Source organism: Equus asinus, chromosome X (genome assembly GCF_041296235.1).
Source record: "Equus asinus isolate D_3611 breed Donkey chromosome X, EquAss-T2T_v2, whole genome shotgun sequence".
NCBI classification, from domain to species: domain Eukaryota; kingdom Metazoa; phylum Chordata; class Mammalia; order Perissodactyla; family Equidae; genus Equus; species Equus asinus.
In genome coordinates this window covers 14,532,698-14,557,036 of record NC_091820.1, presented here as the reverse complement: position 1 = coordinate 14,557,036, position 24,339 = coordinate 14,532,698, and the positions used below count along the sequence as shown (strand labels likewise).

Below are 24,339 nucleotides of genomic sequence, written 5' to 3'. Positions count from 1 at the left end.
ACTTCGTCTTAGTCACACTGTATCACCAACCCTTAGCAGAGTACCTCATTCATAATAGATGTTTAATAAATATATATGAAATGAATGAACTTCATATTCATCTTTGTATCTTCCCACAGGTTTTATATGGTGCCTTGAAGTGCCTACAGTGTGTAGGGACCAGATAAGTTTATTGAATGAACAAATGAGTGGACAGATTCACTTTTGCATATGATCAGTTATAATGATAGAAGTCTTGAACCAAACCAACCACTTGGATGAAAAGAATAATATGGTGAGGCATCTCAGTGACCCTACATTATCACTCTCCCTCTCAGGCTATGCCCTTGTTTGGCCTTGGGCCAGCCCCAGCTCTGCAGCCTACTCATTCTACACTATATAAAAGAACTGACAGGGCTGGCCCCATGGCCGAGTGGTTAAGTTCTCGCGCTCTGCTGCAGGCGGCCCAGTGTTTCGTTGGTTCGAACCCTGGGCGCGGACATGGCACTGCTCATCAAACCATGCTGAGGCAGCGTCCCACATGCCACAACTAGAAGGACGCACAACGTAGAATATACAACTATGTACTGGGGGGCTTTGGGGAGAGAAATGAAAAAATAAAATCTTTAAAAAAAAAAGAACTAATGAGGAAGAAATTGTCTAGCAAAACACCAACTGAAAGATAAACTACAATTTTGCCTCAGTTCAAAGCCTAAGGTTGTCCTGGTTCTCTTTTGGGTTGATAGAGAGAAATCAGTTAGTCAGAGCATAATATAAACTTTGGTCATTTATAGCTCTAAAAATCTCCAACAGAATGTAATTTGCCAAACTATTTCCTGCAATTCAAGTTCAATCAGAACTTGAATAAAATAAAAATAATTTTAATAAATTAAATAATAAATAAAATAACGATAGGTTAAAGCATGGTCACTAGCTGCTTCTCAACAGAAGATAGCGAGCCCATGGCTTACACTGAGGCGGCTCAATTCTGTGTGCGTGAACCAGAGGAAAGTGCCACACGCAGGGCGTTACATATAATTAGGATTCAACACACTGGTGATGCATTGAGTATCGCAGTGAGAATCAGCCTTCGTCACAGAAACTCTACCATTTCCTGAAGCAATCAAGTGATTGCTTGGTCATAGCGCCTGCTGTAGTCCCTGCACAGGCAACATTTGGATCTGATGCCACAAAGAGAAATCCACCACTCCCCACCTCTCTTCTCATTTTTAAGATGTTCTTCCTTTCCTCTTCATCTGCTTTCCTGGCTCATTACTCTTCTCTCAACTAATCTTTCTTTTTCTTCATGTTCTCTCATCCTCCCATACCTAAGACCCAATAATGATACTCACTTGTACTATAAGCATTGCTGAAACGAATTTTCCAGATCACTGAAGCTTACTCTTTTAAAAGCCAAAATACATTTTAAAATTACTTTAACCATTTTGACTGGGAGTTTTGAAAATGTGCCATTTGTTCTCTTCACTTCTTAAAATGGTGTACACCATAGAACTTGGAACTTTCTTGACCACGCAGGCTCATCAACCTAAGCATCCCCTCAGGCACGTCTGAGAAGTATGGCACTCTCTTCCCTACACACACAGCCCCAGATCGCTGCATTTCCTATCTCATTTCCACAGTTCCTCTGTCAGGAAGAGCTTTACTTTTTATTGCTGCCATTGTATCTCACTTTTGCCTTTCTCCTTCCAGTCCCTAATCTGCTGTGGGGTGGGTAGCCAGACAGGCAAGCCGCTAGGAACCATGTGTCAAATAAGGTTTTAACTGATATATGTTCACTGGTCTTTGAGTAAGGGCCTAGGGCCTGCCCTGTGAGTAAAGTTCATTGAAATTCTGACAACAATTTCAAGAGCTCAGAGACCCTTTTTACTTAATTCTGGGTATGTGACATGTGTACAAAAAAAAAGTAGATGGGAGTTTGCCCTTTGGATAGGTGGCATATCACTTTCATTTGTATTCATGTAGAAACATTGTTTCCAGAATAGTCTGTATTCATGGTTTTAGGCCACACTATACTCGGGCCATCTATCATCATTCCTCATTTAAACTTTAGAAAGGGGCTGGCCCGGTGGCATAATGATTAAGTTCATGTGCTCTGCTTCAGCGGCCTGAGGTTTGCCGGTTCGGATCCTGGGTATAGACCTACACACCATTCATCAGGGGATGCTGTGGTAGCATCTCACATGCAAAGTAGAGGACAATCTTCCTCAAGCAAAAAGAAGAAGATTGGCAACAGACGTTAGCTCATGGCCAATCTTTCTCACAAAAAAAATTAAAAGATAAACTTCAAAAAGAGTGAGTGAAAAAGGCAAAATGCTGACTTTGCAAGTTAGAGATCGTCATACGGAGTAGATTCCTCAGACATCTTTGTGTACTGCCCTTTCCTTTCCTGGCCTTTAACTTAGGACCCTCATGGTCCATAAACTAAGTGACACGCCATCATCGCAAGTGCACCAGGTCAGTCTCCCTTCTCAGACACCATTAACACATCATTTTTTCAACTTCTTAAAGTGGAACCTTGCTGTCATCAATGACTCTTCCCTCAGTTTCCCCTTTTAGACTAGACAATTTCAAGATTCTGGTGCATGTGGTTTATTCTACATTGAAGATGCATTTTACCTGCTTCTCACTCAAGCCTGCTAAAATTCTAATTCATGGCTCTTGCAGGCTTCTACTTTCCAAACATCCCTCTCACCTCCCTCTACCCAAATCCATCCCAAATAACAGTGCCCTCCTCTTTCATCACTGGGCTCTCAATCTCTCCTTCCTGAACACTGTCATTGGTTAACTCTCAAAATATTTCTTGCTTTCATGTGAAAGCTCTATTTTTACCTTTAGTTCTTTTTATAGTACTTCTACCACCCACCTCCTCCTGTTCAATCTTTACATTAGACCTTCCAGTTTTATCTGTTCCATATAGTTTTGTAGGCAGAATTAAAGAAACATGTCAGAATTCTCTCTTTTCTCATCTGTCTACTCCAGAGTCCTTACCCTGATCACACCTTAATATCTTCAACTACCTCTTGAGAAGTTTTCTTTTCTAAATGCGCCGGAAGTCACTTCTCACATTTAATTTACTCAACTATTTTCCCTTTTATATATTTCTTAAAATCTCTAGAGAAATAATTACCAGATTTCCTGTTGTGGTCGTTCCTTCTGCCCCCTCCTCCTTCCTCAGATTGTAATTGTCAATAATAGCAGGACTGAACTTCTGAACATTTGTAAGGTGCCGTCTACTGAGTTAAACAAATCCCATTCCCCAAACTGTGCCATTCCTTGGCACCCGCTCAGCAGTCCATTCTTCCATCTCTCCCACAGCTTTCCAATTTAGCCAGTAGAATCCCCATTTCATGGTAAACAAACTCCCTTCTGCCTTCAACTCATTCAGAAAGACTTCCCTCTGGAAATCTGGGCCTCCCTTAAGGACGCTGCTAGACTCCTGACTCCTGCAGCCCTCTGGAAGGAAAGGACCAATTCCTCTACAGAACAGATATCTCAGGGTCAGGAGTGGGTGAGGGTCTACTTGCTCCTCAGAGCCACTAACAGTCCAACACTTTACCAGCCTCAGGTAAAGCCTCTCCTCCTTCCAGGCCCATGACCTCTGACTAGACCTCCTTCCCCTGCTCCTCATCTCTGGGTCCTGTGGCCAACTCATTTTACATACCTGCTTTCCATGTCCTTGACCTCCTCACCTCTGACATTCTCTTTCACTCACTTCAGCCACCCACATTCTGGACTCCACCTTAGACCAGCTCATCCCTGAGGACTACTCCTCTTACAACTTCCCACCCTTTCTGCTTCCTAAGGTCCTCACCCCAGTCAGCCTGCTCCCTGACCTCAGAGAGCATGCTGAGCCTTCAATCCTCCCATTCCTCCCAGTTGATTTGTCCATCCTGGCTTCTCTTCTTTCCCCACCCAGCTTGGATTCTGTGGTTGATCTCTAGAATTGGTCTTTTACCAATACCCTCAGCTCCCTACCAGCAAACCTTTGTCTGGACTTCCTGACACCAACTGACTACCTGGGCAGCCTCCTACTTCCTCTGACCCCGCTCTCTGGCTACCATGCTCTAGCTCTAGATCCTTGCTTAGGCCTCCTGCAGTCCCAGTAGAATCTCCTCCTAAGTGCCAGCTCCATTAATCCACTCCTGGTTTGACCTGCGCCATTCCCTTCCAAGCTTCCATTCTGAATGGATGAAATGAAAACCCTGCATTTCTATTATAATTTATTCATTTAAAACTGCTTTTGGATATTTATGTTATTTTATCCACAAGACAACTCTTATGGGGTGAAAGCTCAAGAATATTGCAGCCAAAAAAAAATTTGAGGTTCATGGAGGTTATGTGGCTTGTTTAAGCTCTCACAGTCTCCAAAGAGTAGAAATGATTGGCCATCATAATAATCAGAATATATTTGCTTTCAACCCATCTACCCACTTATACCGTGCCTAAGTATTCAATTAGTTGTATTCAAGTATTCATGCTAGTTGTGGGGATGACGCACTAATCAAAAAGAGAGATAAAGGGGTTCCACTGTGAAGGCAGGGGTCACTTTAGGATCATTTTTCTACAGGCAGTTGTCCCAGAAGCAAATATTCAGAAAATATTCAGGCTCAGAGAGAGAAACAAATCCAATCAAAGAGATGCAGAGAAACTCCATGCTGGCCAAGCTGTTTTGTGCCCTCCGTGCGGGCTCCAACATCCAAAACCTGACAAATGAAGAGGAGTCACAGCCCTGAAAGAGCAACTGAGCCCAGCGATGGTGAATCAGAGTAGAGAAGGAGCAACTGGAAACTTACTACAGGGCACTCCTTTCATGCATAATTAGTGTGCCATGGAAAAGAAGACTGGCATGTGTTATGCTCACTTCTGAACAAAATAAAAATAAAACAGACTGCTCCCCTCTCATCCTGTGCCATCTAGACATTTACGATGTAATAAAGACCATAAATAGAATCAGGTACAAATCCTAATGGATATACAGATAACAATAGTATTAAACGAAGACCCAAATTAAATTTTTAAAAAATTTTTATGAGATGTGTTAAAAAAAAAAACCCACAAAATATATGCCTCTACAAATCTTTGAGCTTCTTGGATAGAAATTGTTGTATTACATCTGTATTTGTACATATCCCTAATAAAACTAACATCGTTATCTACTCTAGGACTGCTCTCCTCCAACAAAAATGCAAATATTTAGTGAAATAATCATTTACCTTATAGAAGATCAAAAGAAGATCATCCAGTTTTCCATGCAAATCACCTGGAGTGCAAATGAAAAATCACTAGTCAGTAGGCAACAAGAAAATCCCCATTTTGTTACAGATTTTTAAAATTGAAATACTGCTGATATACTCCATGAGGTCTTGGGGCATTGGGTTTTTATCTTATGATGATATTAATTCAACAGACAATTGGTTTCCACAGCACTCTATGGGAACTCTGTCCCCTTTCCTATAGGGGACAGCATCTGATATTGCAATTACCTGTTCACTCCTGCCATTCAAGTAGCGTTTAGCTTACTCTGCGCCAAGTTCTGTGCTAAGGGTTTACATGAATTATCTTCTTCAATCCTTACAGCCACTCCATGAGATAGGTACTATTTTCATCATTCTCATTTTACAAATGAGGCTCAGAGTACTTAAATAACTTACACAATTTTATCCAACTACAAAGTCTCAGAGCTGGAATCCAAACTCAATTTTATCTCACTTCAAAACTCAAGCTCTTAGCAATTATTCTGTACTGCCTACACTGTAATCTCTAGGAGAGCAGCAGTCGTATCTATCTCAGTCAGCATTAAACCCCCAAGTGCCTCCAAGGTACCTGGTGCATATCAGGCACTCGATAAATATGTTTAATTGCTAAATGCATAGCTTTTTAAAGCCATGATTTAGAGAATATGCTCCAACAGTAGCATCTGAAATTTTAGAATTGTAAGTAGATAGTTGATATTCTTTCGAAAACACAGTTACAGGAAATACAAATGAAAGCATGGCTTTATAAAACTCAGCCAAGTAAGGGAAATCATATGAATACATGAAGCCATTCATTAAAAAGTAAGAGTGAATATTCAAAAGCCCTATTTGGACAACTATTTCTAGGTGAAATATCTGTCTTTCATAAGCTCTGGTCATAAATTTTTATTCTTTGTATCCAACTTAATTATCAAATAGAATTTAACTTAGGAATATCTTTCGTCACTTTGTTTAAAATCCCACAATCAAAATTAACCAAATATATGCAACAGAAGACTCTAATTATAATGGGAATAATAAAATTAAAATCTTATATCTCTACCATATATTTATAAAATGACTATAATACTAAGAGTATATTAATGCTATTGTATACATAAATCTCATTGCTTTCAAATGATCTCATTCTAAATCTAAGGAAATAAAAATGGAAGGACTTTTTACTTATGAGTTAAATATATATTTTTAATTACTTTATTTTCCTTTCTTCAGGGTGGCTCATCTTTCAAAGATTTGGATAGACAGAACTATTCCAGCTGGCATGCTAAAAAATGAATTTGTTTCAGCATATTAAGTGTTAAGGCTATAAAATAATTTTAACTTCTAGTTGGACAGCAAAAGATAAAACTCAGTGTATCAGGGAAAGACAGTTACAAAGATATTTCCACTGCAAACAAAAACATGAGTGCAGAGTTAGTTATCATTTATAACATAGCTGTAGACTAAAATGCCTCCTACATTTCATGCATGCTGAGAACTATGTAGCATGTTTAGATGTGCATGTGAAAAACGTATCTGGAAGTTAAAACAATGGTGAAGTTTCATCACAATTTCTCTCCCTTTCCTAATACTGTCTTAAACAGAAGATGTTTTTGAAAATATGGCCCCAATTTTAGATTTTATTTTAAATGATGATCAAATTTTTCTAAGTTCAGTAGGGCTATTAAAGACAGAAAATAATGATTCCCACACTAAGGGAACCTACTGGCCTGGCTTTTCCCTCTACCAATAGTGCTACATATAAAAAGTCTGGAGATAAATGCCCAAGAAGTGGAGATTTTTAAATGAACAGAACTAATTAATCCATTCCCTAGTCTTTGTCTCATGATGAAAAATGAAACATCAGTCAGAGAAATGCATGATGGGAGTTGGGATAGCAGATATGGGCGCTGGCTCTAACCTGGGATGCAGAGGACCTGATTTTTAACTCTGACCCTGCCACTAACTAGCTGAGTGAGCTTGTGGGGGTGGGGGGGTAGGTGGAGTTACTCACAGAAATGCATGGAAGGCAATACACTTTTCGCTCTGGGCCTGAATTTCATCTGTAAGAGCAGGCGATAGACTAGATGGTCTCTGTAACAACCCTTCGGTTCTTACACTGTGTGATTCCATGACTTTCATGCCCTCTAATTAATTTATGTCTTCTTCCAGATCCTTTTATCCAAAGACACGTCTACAACGGCAACTGGAGGTATACTGGAAACATGTGGGAGCAGATCTGACTCTCTGTTTGGCTTGCATACACTCCGATAGCAAATCTAGCCCTGGGTCCATAGGCTTTGTGGGTCGGCATAGCTTCCTGAGCCTCACAACCCCAAATTCTTTATCTCCGTGAAAAGTAAGAGCTGGTGAGGCCTTGCATAAAAGGCCCCCACTGCTGCGATGCATCATCTGCTAGGCAGAGATGTGGTGGCCTGAGTAGGTTGGAAGTGAACCATTAAAGACTCTTCAAAAGTCTGAGTCAGGGCATGTCATGAAGCATGTACTGCTACATCAAGTCCCTGTCACCACTATCAGATGCTAGAAATGGAAATGGTCTAATTAGATTGTCAAATCCACTTCTACCTGCCAGAGTAAAAGAAACACGGGCTAAAAACTGATTTGGAAAATAACAATCACTATTTTGTAACCTAAAGGCTTAATTAGAAGTTAAGGGAATTGCTGTTCCTTCCACGCACTCCATTCTCAGACAGTTGCAACCATGCTGAGCACCAACTGTGTTGAATTTCAATGTGTACCGTTTCTTGAAGCAATATCCTGCCAGGCTGGCCTATATGATAACAAAATCTCAAATCTTGTTATTTAAAAGAACAAGGAACAGATTTCTGGGACATTCCCACTCTTCTAAAAACTGCAGAGACCAGTTGGAAAAATCTAAAACAGCAGCCAAGGGCAGAGAGGAGTTTAATCTCCACCCTGCCTTGGGCTTTTCTCTTCCCAGTATAATGGCATGCACAGGCCCACCTAGAAAAAGCAACATGGAACAAAGATAATGAGAGCTAGACGGAGGGCAAAGAACACTTATTCCACCCATGGGTGGTTTTCCATATTAAAATGCTGCCTGTCTTTATAAAAAGCTATGAGTTCTTTAATTTCTCACATAATTAATTCCTGCCAGCTGGTATGCAAAACAAAGACAAGATGGGGAACAGTATTATCATGATAGATAACTCTATATTAACACTTTTCCCTTAATACAGTCCAATTTACACAGTTTTCAAATTAGGCAAATGATGTAGAACCAAGAGACTCCTAAATATTAATTTGGCAACTCTGCTCTGAAACTTACCACAGATTGTTATCTGTTTGGAGGGAGAAGTTTTTACGTGAGTGAAATTCGGCATTTGCTTCAGGACTTTCTTGGTTTCAAATAGCACTTCTAACACATAATAAGCATGAAGTATCTGCGAAGGCAAAGCAGAGGAAATAGATATGATGAACTAGGAAGAAATGCATGACTGTGTGGAAAGCTATAGAGGTAGAGCATACGACCACATTTCAGGTAGCTGTATTTCAGGATAATCTCTAAATTATTATTAAATAGATTATTCTAGCACAGTGTCTGGCATATAATAAGCCCTCGCTAGAGATTTGTAAATTGAATGAACAAATAAACATTCCTAGGACGTTTATACTCTCACGGTCTTAACTGACATCACCTATTCACAGAACATTGCTGATTATTCTTGGCCCTTAGAGCCCAAGAGAAGTGACAGGAAAAACAGGAGACTCCTTTGCCCTAAGGAACCATGCAGACAAATAAATAAATAAATAAATAAAAGATAAGGAGGGAAAGAAGAGAAACTGAGAAAGAGAAGCAGAGAGAGCCTGTGGAAGAGAGGCTGCTTTGCTTTTGGGACGGCCTGCCACCTGGGATGGTAAGTAGGTGTGGTGCTGGGATGGGAGATCTCACAAGGCAGCCAGACAAGCCCCAAGGAACTCCTGAGCCAAGCATCCCAAGTGTGGCTCAATATTTGGTGCACAGACATGAAAGTTTACAGAACAGCAAGCACATTAATATACAGCTCTAAGTATAAAACATATTCCAAACCCAAATAAACCATTTGGATTATCTCCTATTATGACTATTCATCCCGTTGCTCTCCTCCAGTTACAGTGTTGATGATATCATTGTTTTGGACAGATTTACTCCATTTTCTCCCCTGGATTTTTGTTTGTTTGTTTTAAGTCCAGTGTTTTGTTCTCCATTTAATTATAAAATGTTCCAAATACATAATCCAGAAAGTAATATAGCTGATACAAATTTAACATCTGCTAACACCACTTGATGGGTCAGGACTGTTTGTACCTGTGCTGTCCAATATGGCAGCCACTAGCCCCCTGGGGCTGTTGACCACTTGAAATGGGGCTGGTCAAAATTGAGATATGCTGTAAGCGCAAAATACAGAGCAGATTTCAAAGGTTTAGTATGAAAAAAAAGTTAAATCTCTCATTAAAAAGTTTTAACATGATTACATACTAAAATGATAATTTTATATGTTGGATTAAGTAAAACATGGTATTAAAATTAATTTCACCTGTTTCTTTTTACTTTTTTAAGTGACCACTAGAAAATTTTTAACTATGTATGTGGCTCGCATTATATTTCTATTGGACAGCACTGGTTTAGATTATTGAAGGCTGAGAGAGGGGTCATAGCTACATATCGTTCAGATACTGCTTTGAGTATGAGATTCAGGACAGACGGAACTCTTTGAAACAATTCTGTCTTGTGGTGTCCTATTAAATTTCCATTTTCATAACTATTAAAATAACAAAATTATTTCCTATCCCAGACCCCAAAAACATATGACTTAAGTTTGGAGAATTTTCATGATTAAATATTTTTTAAAAAACACAGGAAACAGAATTTGAAGCAATGTGAGAATTAGGAGGAAAGAGAAGGGCCCCTGGATCTTGATTAGCGGGGAGAGACCCATATTTCCTGTCTGTCCAAGACCTAAGGAACTGCTAAGAATTTTCCCCACAAAAGCATTCTAAATTCATTGTGAACTTTCCTTTAGCCACATTTTAAAGGAACAGGCAAAACACTTTTATATAATGATTTATTTCAATTTGTACATTTAATCAGTTGATTCCCAACAGTGGCTTCAGTATTACCTTAACTTGCCATTGTAGATTTTCTGGTCCATTTGTAGCACTAATCAGGGGAATTGCTGTCTGAAGAGGCAGTTCTGTTTTGTTTTGTTTTGTTTTTCAAAGTTAAATTAACAAATATTTATTGAGAATATATTGCAACAAGAGAAAATTCCTATTTTTAAAATAGTTCTTCTGGGCCCTTTGTCAATTGGCTAAAATCACTTTGGTAATATTAGTACTTGCTTATAATGCTATCTTTCAATAGCATTATAATTGTGTTTACAATTGCAATACTAAATACTCAAAAGAGTTAACTCAGATGTTGGTTTCTCAGATTAAACAGCAACTTAAAATATTCACATTCTTCTAAAGGCATTGAGGGAAGAAAATACTACTTTTAAAGAATATTTCTTTTTTTAAAAGTAGCTAGCTTTTAAATGAGAAATAAATCTCATTTTTTACTTGAAATAAAAATTTAAACAATAAAAAGGAGTATAACATGAAAAGCAATTTCTTCCCCAGACCTCAGTCCCCAACCCTGTCCCCAGAAATAGCCACTGTTTAAAAAGTGTCTTGAGTATCTTTCCAAAAGATATTCTATGCATCTGCAAGCATACAAAAATTAATATAACCACATACGAATATACAAACACATGTATAAATATAGAATCCCTTAAACAAAATTTGGCATATTCATACAAAGGATATTATTCAACTCAAAATAGGAATGAGGTACTGATACATGCCACAACATGGATGAACCTTGAATACATTTATGCCAAGCAGAAGAAGCCAGACACAAAAAGCCACATATTATATGATTCCATTTATATGCAATGTCCAGATTAGGCAAATTCACAGAGACAGGGCTACGGCAAGTGACTGCTTAATTGGTACAGGGTTTTGTTTTGGGGGTGATGAAAATGCTCTGGAATTAGATAGTGGTGATGGTTGCACAACATTTTGAATGTATTAAAAACCACGGAATCATACACTTTAAAATGGTTCAAATGATGAATTTTATGCAAATTTCAGCTCAATTTTTTAAAATAAAAATATATATAATATTTACGTATTTATTTTATGTATGAAAGCACATTGTACACTATTGAACCTTTTACTCTTCGCTTAACATAATTTTTTAATTTCTAAAAAGTCAAAATTATCAATCTTTCCCATTATAGCTCCTTGGATTTTTGTTGTATCTTTTATCTCCTTGAATATATTAAGCATATTTATTTTAAACTCTGAGTCTGATAATGCCATTATCCAAATACTCTGTAGGTCTGTTTCGATTGTTTGTTGTTTGCCTCAGTTTTCTTTCATTAATCTTGTATCCTCCTGTGCTTGGTTAATATTTGTATTATGTTCTGGATATTGTATATGAAAACTTGGAGAAATAACTTGAGGCCTATTTTCTCCCAGAGAGGATTTAAATTTTCTTTTGGCAGGTGGCTAGGAGCACTAGCTATCTAGGATGATCTCAATTCAATTTCAGGAATTAGATGATTCAAGGCTTTGCTTCAATCCCTACAGAGTCAAACGACTTCTAGTTCACTCTTACTCCGAGGGTATGCCCTTACAGTTCTAATCTGAGAATGAAGGTTCTGGGGTGATGTCAGAGAAAATAATGGAATAGGTAGCTCCAAGGTCCCATCCCTCCACAGAAACATTGAAAAATCAAGCAAAAAAAACCTGTCGGAATCAACTTTGTTGGAACTCTCGAAAACAGTCAAACTTTATAGCAACCAAGCAAAAGGTGAATCAAGAAAAAGACAACTTAAAAATGGCTCAGTGCAAGCAGGAAGTAAAGGCTAAGACAGATTTGTAAACAGCCTGGTCAAGCAGTGAAGGAGTGTACCAACACAGAGCCAATCTGCAAACACTAGGTTTCTCTTTTTTTCCTTTTTTTTTTTTTTAATGGCTCTTAGTGTTCAAGAAAATCTCTGTCAAAACACTAGCTAAACACATGCTAAAGAAACAGAGACTTCAGAGACCTCACACACAACTAGACCTAACAGACCTCTGCAGAACACTCCACCCAAAAACAGCAGAAAACACATTTTTTTACAAGTGCACATGGAACATTCTTCAGGATAGACCAGATGTTAGGCCACAAAACAAGCCTCAATCAATTTAAAAAGATTGGAATCATGCAAAGTATCTTCTCTGACCACAATGGAATGAAATTAGAAATTAATAACAGAAGGAAAACTGGAAAATTCACAAATATGTGGAAATTAAACAACACACTCTTAAACAATCAATGGGTCAAAGAAGAAATCACAACAGAAATTAGAAAATACTTAGAGATTCACAAAAAGGAAAACATAATATACCAAAACTTATGGGATGCAGCAAAAACAATGCTCAGAAAGAAATTTACACCTGTAAATGCCTACATTAGGAAAGAAGAGAGATCTCAAATGAAAAGCCTAACTTAACACTAAGGAACAGGAAAAAGAAGAGCAAACTAAACTGAAAACCAGCAGAAGGAAGAAAATAAGGATTAGAGTGCAGATAAACGAAATAGAGAATAGAAAAACAATAGAGAGATTCAACAAAATCAAGTTGATTCTTTGAAAAGATCAACAAAATTGACAAACCTTTAGCTAGACTGACCAAGAAAAAGAGAGAAAATGCAAATAACTATAATCAGGAATGAAAGCGGGAACATTACCTCTGACCTTAAAGAAATAAAAAGAATTATAAGAGAATATTATGAACAATTGCACACCAACAAATTAGATCACTTAAATGAAATGGACAAATTCCTAGAAACACACAAATTACCAAAACTGACTCAAGGAGAAATAGAAAATCTGAACAGATCTAGAATAAGTAGAGATTGAATCAGTAATCAAAAACCTCCAAACAAAGAAAAGTCCAAAACCAGACAGCTTCACTGGTGAACTCTATTAAACATTTAAAGGAGAATTAACACCAATCCTTCTCAAACTCTTCCAAAAAATAGAAGGGAAGGAAAAAATTCCTAATATTCTATGAGACCAGCATCACCCTGATAGCAAAGCCAAATAAAGGCATCACAAGAGGGCTGGCCAATCAGAAAACTAGGAATAGAAGGAAACTTCCCCAACATAATAAAGGGCATTTATGAAAAACCCACAAGTAACATCAAACTCAATGGTGAAAGACTGAAAGCTTTCCCCCTAAGATTAGGGACAAGACAAGCATGCCCACTTTCCCCACTGCTATTTAACATTGCACTGGAAGTTCTAGCCATAGCACTTAGGCAAGAAAAGGAAATAAAAGGCATCTAAATCAGAAAGGAAGAAGTAAAACTGTCTCTATTCACAGATTATATGATCTTGTATATAGAATATCGCAAATAATGCACACATACACATATATACACAAAACTACTGGAGCTAATAAATGAATTCAGCAAAGTTGCAAAGTAAAAGATCAACCCACAAAAATCATTTTTGTTTCTAAACATCAGCAATGAACAACCCAAAAGAGAATTCAAGCAATTCCTTTTACAATAGCAACCAAAAGAATAAAATACCTAGGAATAAATTTAAAGTAGTCAAAGACTTGTATACTAAAAACTACAAAACAATGCTGAAAGAAATTAAATACCTAATAAATGGAAAGACATTCCATGTTCATGGATTGGAAGACTTAATATTGTCAAGACGGCAATACTACACAAAGCGATCTACAGATTCAGTGCAATCCCTACCAAAATCCCAATGGGCTTTTTTGCAGAAATGGAAAAGTCAATCCTCAGATTCATTGCAAGGGACCCCAAATGCCAAAGCAATATTGAAAAAGAACAAAGTCAGAGGATTTGCACTACCTGATTTCAAAACTTACTACAAAGCTACAGTAATCAATACAATGTGGTACTGGCATAAAGATAGACACATACACCAATGAAACAGAATTAGGAGTCTAGGAATAAGTGCATACATCTGTGGCCTATTAATTTTTGACAAGGGTACCCAGAACATTCAATGGCGAAAGAAGAGACTCTTCAACAAAAGGTGCTGGGACAACTGCATATCCACATGCAACGAATGAAGTTGGATCTCTACCTCATACAGTATACAGAAATTAACTGAAAGTGGCTCATAGACCTAAATGTAAGAGCTAAAAACTATAAAATTCTTAAAAGAAAACATAGGGGTAAATCTCGATGACCTTGGATTTGGCAATGGATTCTTAAATATGACACCAACAGCACAAGCAACCAAAGAAAAATAATAAATTGGACTTTGTCAAAGTTACAAACTTTTGTGAATCAAAGGACATTATCAAGAAAGTGAAAAGACAACTTAAAGAATGGGAGAAAATATTTGCAAATCATGTATCTGATAAGGGATTTTTATCCAGAATATATAAATAACTCTTACAACTCAATAATAAAAAGACAAATAGCCTGATTTTAAAATGGGCAAAGGATCCGAATAGATATTCCTCCAAAGAATGTATACAAATGGCCAGTAAACGTGAGAAGATGCTCAACATCTTTAGTTATTAGGGAAATGCAAATCAAAACCACAATGAGATACCACTTCACACACAACTAGGATGGCTATAATAAAAATAAAATTAAAAAAAAATAAAAACAACAGAAAATAACATGTGTTGGCAAAAAAAAAAACTGTGGAAAATTGTAACCCTCATGTATTGCTGGTGGGAATGTAAAATGGTGCAGCCACTGTGGAAAACAATTTGGCAGTTCCTCAAAAAGTTAAACACAGAGTTACCATATGAACCAGAAGTCCACTCCTAGGTATATACTCAAGAGAATTAAAAACATATGTTCATACAAAAACTTGCACATGAATGTTCATAGCAGCCTTGTTCATAATAGCTAAAAGGTAGAAAAAAATCCAAATGTCCATCCACTGATGAATGGAGAAACAAAATGTGGTATATCCATATAATAGAATATTAGTCATAAAAATAAAAAAGTAATGAAACATACTATGACATGAGTGAACCTTAAAAACATTATGCTAAATGAAAGAAGCCAGACACAAAAGGTCACATATGATATGATCCCATTTGCATGAAATACTCAGAATAGACAAATCCATAGAGACAGAAAGTAGAATAGTGGTTGCCAGAGGTGGAGGAGGAAGAAATGGTAATGGGTATGGCACCTCTTTTTGGGGTGATGAAAATGTTCTGGAATTAGATATTGGTGATCGCTGTAAAATCTTGTGAACGTACTAAAAACCACTGAACCGTACACTTTAAAATGGTGAATTTTAAGTTTGTGAATTATATCTCAGAACAAGAAAAAGAAAAAGGAAATGCTGTAAGCCTAGAGATAGAAGGTTTCTGTGCACCTGAGGAGACTTCTATTTAAGCTCTCACTTAATGTGAAGCTTTTTCCCAAGCGAATGCATTTCTGCTGTAGTGTTTTCATTCATTCATTCAACCGATAGTCATTGAGCACATGTTATGTACAAGAATCAGAGCAGTATCTGCTTCCACTTGCCTGTTGTTGCTTGAAGGCCTCAATAAGTAAATCAATATCAGTAAAAGTGAGAGGAAATTGCAGTCGAGGACCATTATAGGAGTCTGGGACGTCTACCAACCCCACATAGTCCTGTCTATCCTTGTCGTCCTGGTGGGTGTTACCAAAAAGTCGACTGACAAATTCTGGAAAAGGAAAGACAAAAAGGGGAAAGAAATCAACATTCCCATACTTAAATGCAATAAGCACCTCTTGAATACCTAGCCCATTATAAGGTACTGTGCTAAATGTTATGAATACCAAGGTTTCCCACTTATAACCATGAGGAGTGATTTGTTCTGAGATCAGTGGGTACATTCAGATGAATCACCATAATCTCTTCCTGGGTGAACATTTCACCAAAACAATGAGTTCATCAGTGGGGAGGGGAGGCAGAAGCACCAGGAAAACCGGTCAATCAAAATATTTTGGTGCTCTGAAGCTCTAACTCTACTCTTGCCCGCTCTTATATCTCAGATTTTTACAAATAGGGCTGAAAACATAACAACGCATTGTATTTGGTTCAAACAGCTGCTGCTATTCAGGATCTACAGAACATTAAACTGCAACATTCAATTTTTTCCCCTTTTAAACACTTCAAATTTTACTTAGCTATAATTGATTTGTTTCTCTCATCACATAAAAACAAATTTTCTGACATGATTTTTTTTCTTCTTGGTAACAAAGCAGATAAAGTTAGACAACGAGCCACAGGCAGAAGTACCAAAGGGCCTCTCTCTCGGAGAGACATTTCTATATAACACGTTGCCTGCATTGCTTATTTCAGGAGGTGCTGAGATCCAGGGGCCCTTGCCTGCTAGATTGCCAATGAAACGGCCCGGGAACAGAAATCTGGCCAAGTCAGGTGGAGAAAGATAAAAGAGGATATGGTCGACTGATTGCAAAAGTGACCCCAATTCTCAATCCCAACCTCTAGCCATGCTCTTTTTAATGTGATTTTGCAGCTACTCTTATCATGAGTTTATTTCCCCAGCCCTTGAAGCTGGGTTGGATTTGTGACTTGTGTTGGCCTAAAGAAAGTGGAAGGAGTCCTACGTACCAGTTCCAAGCCAAGGCCTCAAGAGGCCTCATACGTTTCCATGCTTTCTCTTTTGAAACTGTGCCACTGTCATGAAGTCCAGGCTAGCCTACTGAAAGCTCCAAGACCATGTGGAGCAGGGCTGAGTCACCCTAGCCAAGGCTGTCCTAGATCAGTCACCAGCCAGCAGACCTCCAGACACATGAGTGAACTCCAGCTAAGATCCAAAAAACTGCCAAATCAAGCCTACCAAGATTAGTAGAAGTGCTCAGCTAATCTGTAGACTTGTGAGCAAAAAAGCAGTGTTTATGACATGCCACTGAGCTATTGTGGTTGTTTAACACACAGTATTATTGCAGTAACCGATAACTGAGACAGAGGACAATGACATACCTTCAACTCATTAACACTGAAGTGCTACTAAGCTCATTAATCAGAAGTTCTCTGCAAGCAGTTTCTAGCTTTTTGAATATATAGAGTGGACATGTTTGGAAGGTATGATTTTAGCAGATGTAGACAGCATACATTTTTTTTCATGATCCAGTTATGCTGAGAGATTACAGTTAAGAACTAAACTTGAAAAAATTTTCTAGTCATAATATTTGGTAATTTTAAAATGCTTTCTAAATTATTGTGTACCCCAAAATTTTTTTGGTGGTGGTTGATGATGTTTTATAAGAAGTTAAATTTAGGAGTAATAATGTCTGTCTTCAATGTGGTCCAGCAGAGGTTATTTTTCTCATTTGGATTTGATTTGAGATTTGAGAATAACTTAATTATTTCACTTTATGTTTGAAAACTAGAAATGCAGAGCATCTTGGTAAATTTTATCTCAGATTCATTATGTAAGCGGTAAAGCCTAAACACTCTACTTAACTATTTTAATGATCATGCCACTCATTTTTACTTGCTAGTCATTCTTAGAGATACATCCTGCTCCAAAGGAAAACTTTACTCTTCCTAACTCTACACACTGAAATATCAGGCTCCTCTTGTGAAAACAACAACAACAACAACAAAAAGCAAAAATAAAAACAACCCAGCAGTTTCACTATATCATTTTAAAACTGACTTGGGTAATCCCAACTATGTGAGGTATAAACAAGAAATCATTGTCTTTTCCCAATCATTGCCTTTACCCACGCTCTGTCAACTCTCCCTTTCTCATCAGCTAATACATCAAGTCAATTCCATCAGTTCCAGTTATTAAAACTCAGTCTTGTTGTTTAAAAATAAAATAAAAATTTTGTTTTTCTTCTTAAAAAAAGAAAAGCTCAATCTGGTCCTTCCTTCCATATAGTTGATGACCCTCATTTCCTCTGAGTTCAGTGATAAATATATGAAAAAGCACCATTTCCCTAAAACAATTCTTAAACCAAAGCTACTCAGTATGAAATATCAGTAAACATCAAATCATAATCCTTCTGCTGGTTTTTAGCCACATAAAAAAGAATAACATAGATTCTCTTCCTAATGTGGGTAGCTAATGTGGGTCATGCACAAAAACAAGCAAAAGCTTTAACATTCCAAATGCAAGTACTGTCCTTGTGGGCTATAACTATTATAACTTTCCGGGGTCTCGCCCCAGCTGAGTCCAGGTTCCTGAGGGATGGACGGCGTCGGCGCAATGAGGGGAAAATAAAGGGGACGTGAGACTTGGGTTGGTGTTAGCAAGTCCAACTTTACTGTGCACAAGTGTCGTTTATATATTTTTCAGGATTAGTACAGAAATGGTTCTACAAATATTCTCAGAGAGATAAGGAAGTAAAAACACGAGCACAAGAATATTTATTAGCATTCTATTCTATAGAGCATAAGGTTAATGGTAGCCTTCTCTGCAATTAACTAGTGTTTGTTGTCTCTAAGCTAAAGGAGATAGGTACCTAGGCATCTGTTGTAATTCATGGTAAAGTTAAATCAAAGAGAGAAGGTCCAGGCCTCCGGACAGGACAGCAGTCCGTCTGGTTACATCCTGGTGGAGCCATCCCTGCCTCCCTCAATCATTTACGCCATTAGTGTAGATGGTTAATGGGAACATAAGGCGACTCCAGGGTATCTTATCCCCAGGGCTATCTGCATTCTCAGCGGGCAGTTAAACATCTTTACTTTCTCGCGCCCTTTAGGGGGTGGAAGCATTCCTTTGTCTTTTAGATTGTAGAGCTAACAGTCCCTTAAGTACATTGCCGGAGAAAGTATCACTTTGTTAGTAAAGTAAAGGGCTGAAAAGCTAAGCTAAACTATATATCTTCAAGAATAAAAAACAGAAATAAGTATAGATATAACCTTGATAGAAAGCATGCATATAATTCAGAAAATATCAGGGGTGTTGGCCAGCCATTCTTCACCGAGGGGCATCCCTGCACCCCTCCGCCCTTCTACTCATCAATTATTTATTATTTATCGCTTTTAGGAGAAAACCTCTATAACATTTTAACAGAAAGCAGAAGGTCAAGAATAATATATAGATACTTCTTGATCATCCAATTAACCAGCAAACTTAGAAGGACGATGCATATACATATTTAGACAAAGAACTGGAGGGAGAAGGAAACATTAACCAGATGGAGGCCATAAACCTAACTCGACATCTTATCTGGGCAAGATTCCTTTCTGCTTGTCTCAAATGGGACTGTGTGCTCCTCCATTAATTAACTGAAAAATATCTTGAAAGTTACCTGCAGGTGGTCACATTCTCTTACTATATTTAATTTTCCCGGGAGGTAGTAACTCCCAAGCAGCCACCCAAAGGAGTGAAAACTGGAGGTTAAGAAAGGAAAAGGAATGAAGGGCAATTAGAAGCAGCACAGGTTTCAGAACTATGTGAGGGGCTGGCCGGTTATTCTTCACCAAGGGGCGACCCTGCACCCCTCGGCGTTAATCGGCTGGACCCTGTCAAACAGCCGATCAAATGATGTAGCCACGGCTCCCAGCAATCACTAATAATAATATTTTAATGAATGTCAACAATATATGAAGATTTGTGCAACATGCAATTAGAATTAATCCTTACCTATTTGATTTACAATTCTGTCAACATGAATCTAAACTAATATAAGACAATCTTGAATTATAACCAAATGATACCTTTACAAGTTGTTCTAAATAAAATACCTCAAAAATATCCCCGACACACAATCTTTTCTTTTACTCAGCACAGACTTAAAAACTGGACAAGGAAATATTTAAAGCCCATAATTTTTTAAAAAAACAATTTCTGCCTCTACCGCCCACATGTCACTTGGAAAACAAGCTCCAGATACCGCTGGAAAAAGAAAAGCACCAACTGAACCGCATTTGTAGTTATTTCATTTCTCAATTGTGAATCCGGATTAAAACCATGAGTGTCTGTATAATAAACTCGATAGATGCCAAAATGACATTTCATAAATTTCAACACCTGTTCCTGACTTTTAAAAAACTCAGAAAACTAGGAATGGAAGGATACCTCCTTAACACAATTTTTAAAATTTAAACCAAAAATAATGGTCTTTCCATTAAATTGTTAACAAAACAAGGATGGCTACTCTCACTGTTTCATTTTAACATTGTTCTGCTATCTCCAGCCAACGGAATTGAGGCTGAAATAAGAATAGTAACTATTAGATAGAAGGACATAAAAATAGTTACTTGTGGCCAGTGCGATTAAATATCTACACTCAAGAAAATCAATTGGAAATACTCCCAGAATTAATAGGAGAATTAAAATAATACAGAAGTTAATCACACTGGTTTGAATCACAACTTCACCACTGAAGAGATGAATAACGTTGGGAGGTTACCTTCTAAGCCTCAGTTTTCTTATCCACAAAAAGGATGATAATAATACTAGTCTCACTGGTTTGTCATGAAGACTAAGTGAAATGATATATTTAAAGCACTTAAAGACATGGCACAAGAGGAAGATGGGCACGGATGTTAGCTCAGGGCCAGTCTTCCTCAGCAAAAAGAGGAGGATTAGTGCAGTTAGCTCAGGGCTAATCTTCCTAAAAAAAAAAAGAAAGACATGGCATACATTTAATAAATATCAGTAGTAATAATAATAATAATTTCATTAATGTTATTATTCTATAGTAGCACAATACAAAATAAATAGATATAAATCAAAAGCTTTACTAAATACTACCAATAATCATTGAGGAGATATAATGGGGAAAATATTCTATTCACCATAGCAACAAAAAATATAAAGTACTTGGTCTGATAGGATATTTTGGCTGATCTGGGAAGCAGAAAGAAAAGTCAAAACAACACTTCCACACACTCCATCCCACTCCCCACTTCCACCAGTTTCTGTTTACATCTACTACTATGTATAGCAGCTTTGGCTTTCTACCTGTGGGAAGAGGCTGATGTGAAAAAGCAGACTGGGGAATGGATGTAAGGAGTCTCCCCATCGAGTCCTGTGAACTGGTTTTGAGGAATTTCAGTAGTAGGACACGGAGATGAGCTGCTTTCAGGTCACCTCTCACCTTTGGGACACCCAGAATGTTTCAACATATTCTGTCCTCCTAGGAAAAACCATTAATCTGGCCCTGAGATCTGGAAATGTTAAGTGACCTTCTGGTCCCTTTAATATACCCTGCTTAGGGGTCACAGCACTTCTGCCAAACAGGCCGAGGTGGAGGTTGTCTGGAACTTTCCCACCAAACAGGGCCATCAGAAAGCAACCTACAGTAAGGTACAGCATAGCGACTCTAGTTAACAATACTCTATTGTATATTCGAAAGTTCCTAAGAAAGTATATTTTAAAAGTTCTCACCACAAAAAACAATGTAACCATGTGAGATAATGGATGTGTTAACTAACCTTATTGTAGTGATCATTTAACAATACATACATATATGAAATCATTACGTTGTACACCTTAAACTTACACAATGTTAGATGTCAATTATATTTCAATAAAGCTGGAAAAATATTTTAAAATTGCACTCAACTTACAGCAATAATCTCTAAATCTCTTTTTCTGCTACATACAATAATTAAATCAGTATGGTTCTAGGATTTTATAATAGAGAAATGTATAAGAGAATCGAGAGCCCAGAAATATGGCCTATTACACATTTTTAAATAAATATATTAAAAAGAAGTCACTACAAATCATGGTGAAAAACTACATTATCAAATAAATGTGGGAAAAATTCGTTAACTACTTGGAAATTTTCTTTGTAGTCATGTTTTTTAATTGTTCTTAACCACTGGGCATCAAAATTTTTCTTTTACTTTAATATAAAAAATCCAAAATTTATGAAGTGTTAAAAATTTTTAAAGTGAAACCAAAACCAAAATCTAGAAATACAGGCATAGCAATCCACATTTTAAATATTTCAGGGTCTTCTAAGTTTTTAAAAGCAGGATTCACAAAATAAAAGACATTTAGACTTGAAAAGAAAGATACTTTAAATAATTAATGGATAAAAATTTCCTAAGTCTGATGAAAAATATCAACTTAGATATCACAGAAGCTCAGCAAACCCCTCAGAGGATAAATAAAAATGAAACCTCTCAAGGCACATTATGGCTAACGTGCTATTTTCCACTGTTACTCAGATTAGTTTGTTTCTTCCCCACCTCCTTCAGGTGATTATATCATTCATTTGTAATACAGTTAGGTTCACTTGTCACAGTGTATATTCTATTTTGGAATCTCACACACACACACACACACACTGTCTTCTTGTTTTTAATTAATTATTTTTTTTGGGAACGTGAAACATTATCATGGTTCTAAGAGTCAGAACTAAAAAAACATATACTCAGAGAAGTGTAACTCTCATCTCAGCCCTTCTACTCAATCGCCATTCTCCCATTCTCTCTGTCCTGCTCCCACCCATCCCTCCATACCCTGTAGGTAAACAATGTCATTAGCATCTGGTTTCTCCTGTATTTATTTTTGCACAAATGAGTATGTGTGTGTGTATATATATACACACACTCATATATATACACACACAATCATATCAGGCAAAAACTTCTTAAACAGGACACAGAAAGCACTAACTGTAAAGGAAAAGAATTGGACTACATTACAATTAAGAATGTTTGTTCATTAAAAGACACCATTTAAAGATTGAGAGGATAAATGCCAAAGACTAGGAGAAGATATTTACAATATGTTTATCTAACAAAGATTCATATTCTCACATACAGAATATTTAGAGAACTCTTACAAATTGGTAAGAAAAGGCAGATAACCCAATAGAAAGATGGCAAAAGATCCAAACAGGCACTTCAACAAACGGGATATCCACATGGCCAATAAACATACAAAAAGGTGAGCAACTTCACTGCTCACCAGGGAATGCAAATTAAAGCAGAAATGTGATACCACTACATACCTGCCAGAATGGTTAAAACGAAAAGGATGGACAATTCCAAGTGTTGATGAAGATATGGAACAAATGGAACTCTTGTACACTTGTGACAGTATAACTTGGTACAACAATTTTGTAAAATGGTTTGTCAGTATCTAATAAAGCTGAACACATGCACACCCTATAACCCAAAACTTCCATTCCTGGGTTGTGGTATATCTTTATAATGATGGCCCCCAACGAACCATGCCTCCTTGCATCCACATCCCTTCACAATATAATGCTGCTGCTGCTCCCTGCAAGAGATAGAGCTTTCCTAACCCCTTTGAATCTGTGGCTGGCCTTGTGACTCGCTTTGACCAACAGAATATGGCAGAACTGATTCTGTATGAGTTCAGAGCATAGGCTTTAAGAGGCCTCGCAGCTTCTGCTTTTGCCCTCTTGGGATCCAGCTGCCATGTAAAGAAGTCCAGGATATCCTGCTGGACAGAGAGGCTGCATGAGGAGAAGTGAGGTATCCAAGATAGTAGCCAACAACGAAGTCCCAGACATGGGAGAAAAACCATTTGGACCTCCCTGCCCAGCCTGGCTAGGTTGACTGAGCCCAACTGACACCACATGGAACAAAGACAAGACATGTCACTGAGCCCTGTTCAAATACCTGACCCACAGAATCACAAGCAACAAAATGGCTGTTGTTTTTAAACCACCAAATATTGGGGGTGGTTTGTTATGCAGCAATATATAACTGAAAATGAGTGTATAGCAAAAGAAAAGAATATATATCTTCACCAAAAAAGACATGTACAAAAATGTGCATAGCAGTACCATTTTAATTGCCAAAACTGAAAATAACCTCAATGTCCATAAACAATAGGATGGATAAATTTCGGTATACTCATAAAGTGGAATTATTCAGCAATAAGAATGACCAAATTGCAACAATATGGATAACTCTCACAAACATAATGTTGAGTAAAAGAAGCCACACTCAAAATTGTATGCTTCCACTTATATAGAGAAGTTCAAAAAGAAGCAAAGCTAATCCAGGATATAGAAGTCAGGAAAGTAGTCATGGGGGTGTTGGGTAATGACTGGAGGGGGACAAGACAAGGGCTTCTGCGCCTTTGATAATGT

General features: G+C 37.5%; 1 protein-coding gene across 6 annotated transcripts in view; it reads right to left on the bottom strand.

Annotated features, from left to right (window-relative positions):
• The window catches only part of PPEF1 (protein phosphatase with EF-hand domain 1), a 130,431-nt gene that overhangs the window by 54,543 nt on the left and 51,549 nt on the right, over positions 1-24,339 (bottom strand). For all 6 annotated transcript variants that reach the window (XM_070502428.1, XM_044763751.2, XM_044763755.2 and 3 more), the window contains 3 exons: positions 15,832-15,995; positions 8,545-8,659; positions 5,214-5,260 (listed from right to left, as the gene is read on the bottom strand). In XM_070502428.1, coding sequence (XP_070358529.1) covers positions 5,214-5,260; positions 8,545-8,659; positions 15,832-15,995 — 326 coding nt within the window. The remainder of the gene's footprint in view (positions 1-5,213; positions 5,261-8,544; positions 8,660-15,831; positions 15,996-24,339) is intronic.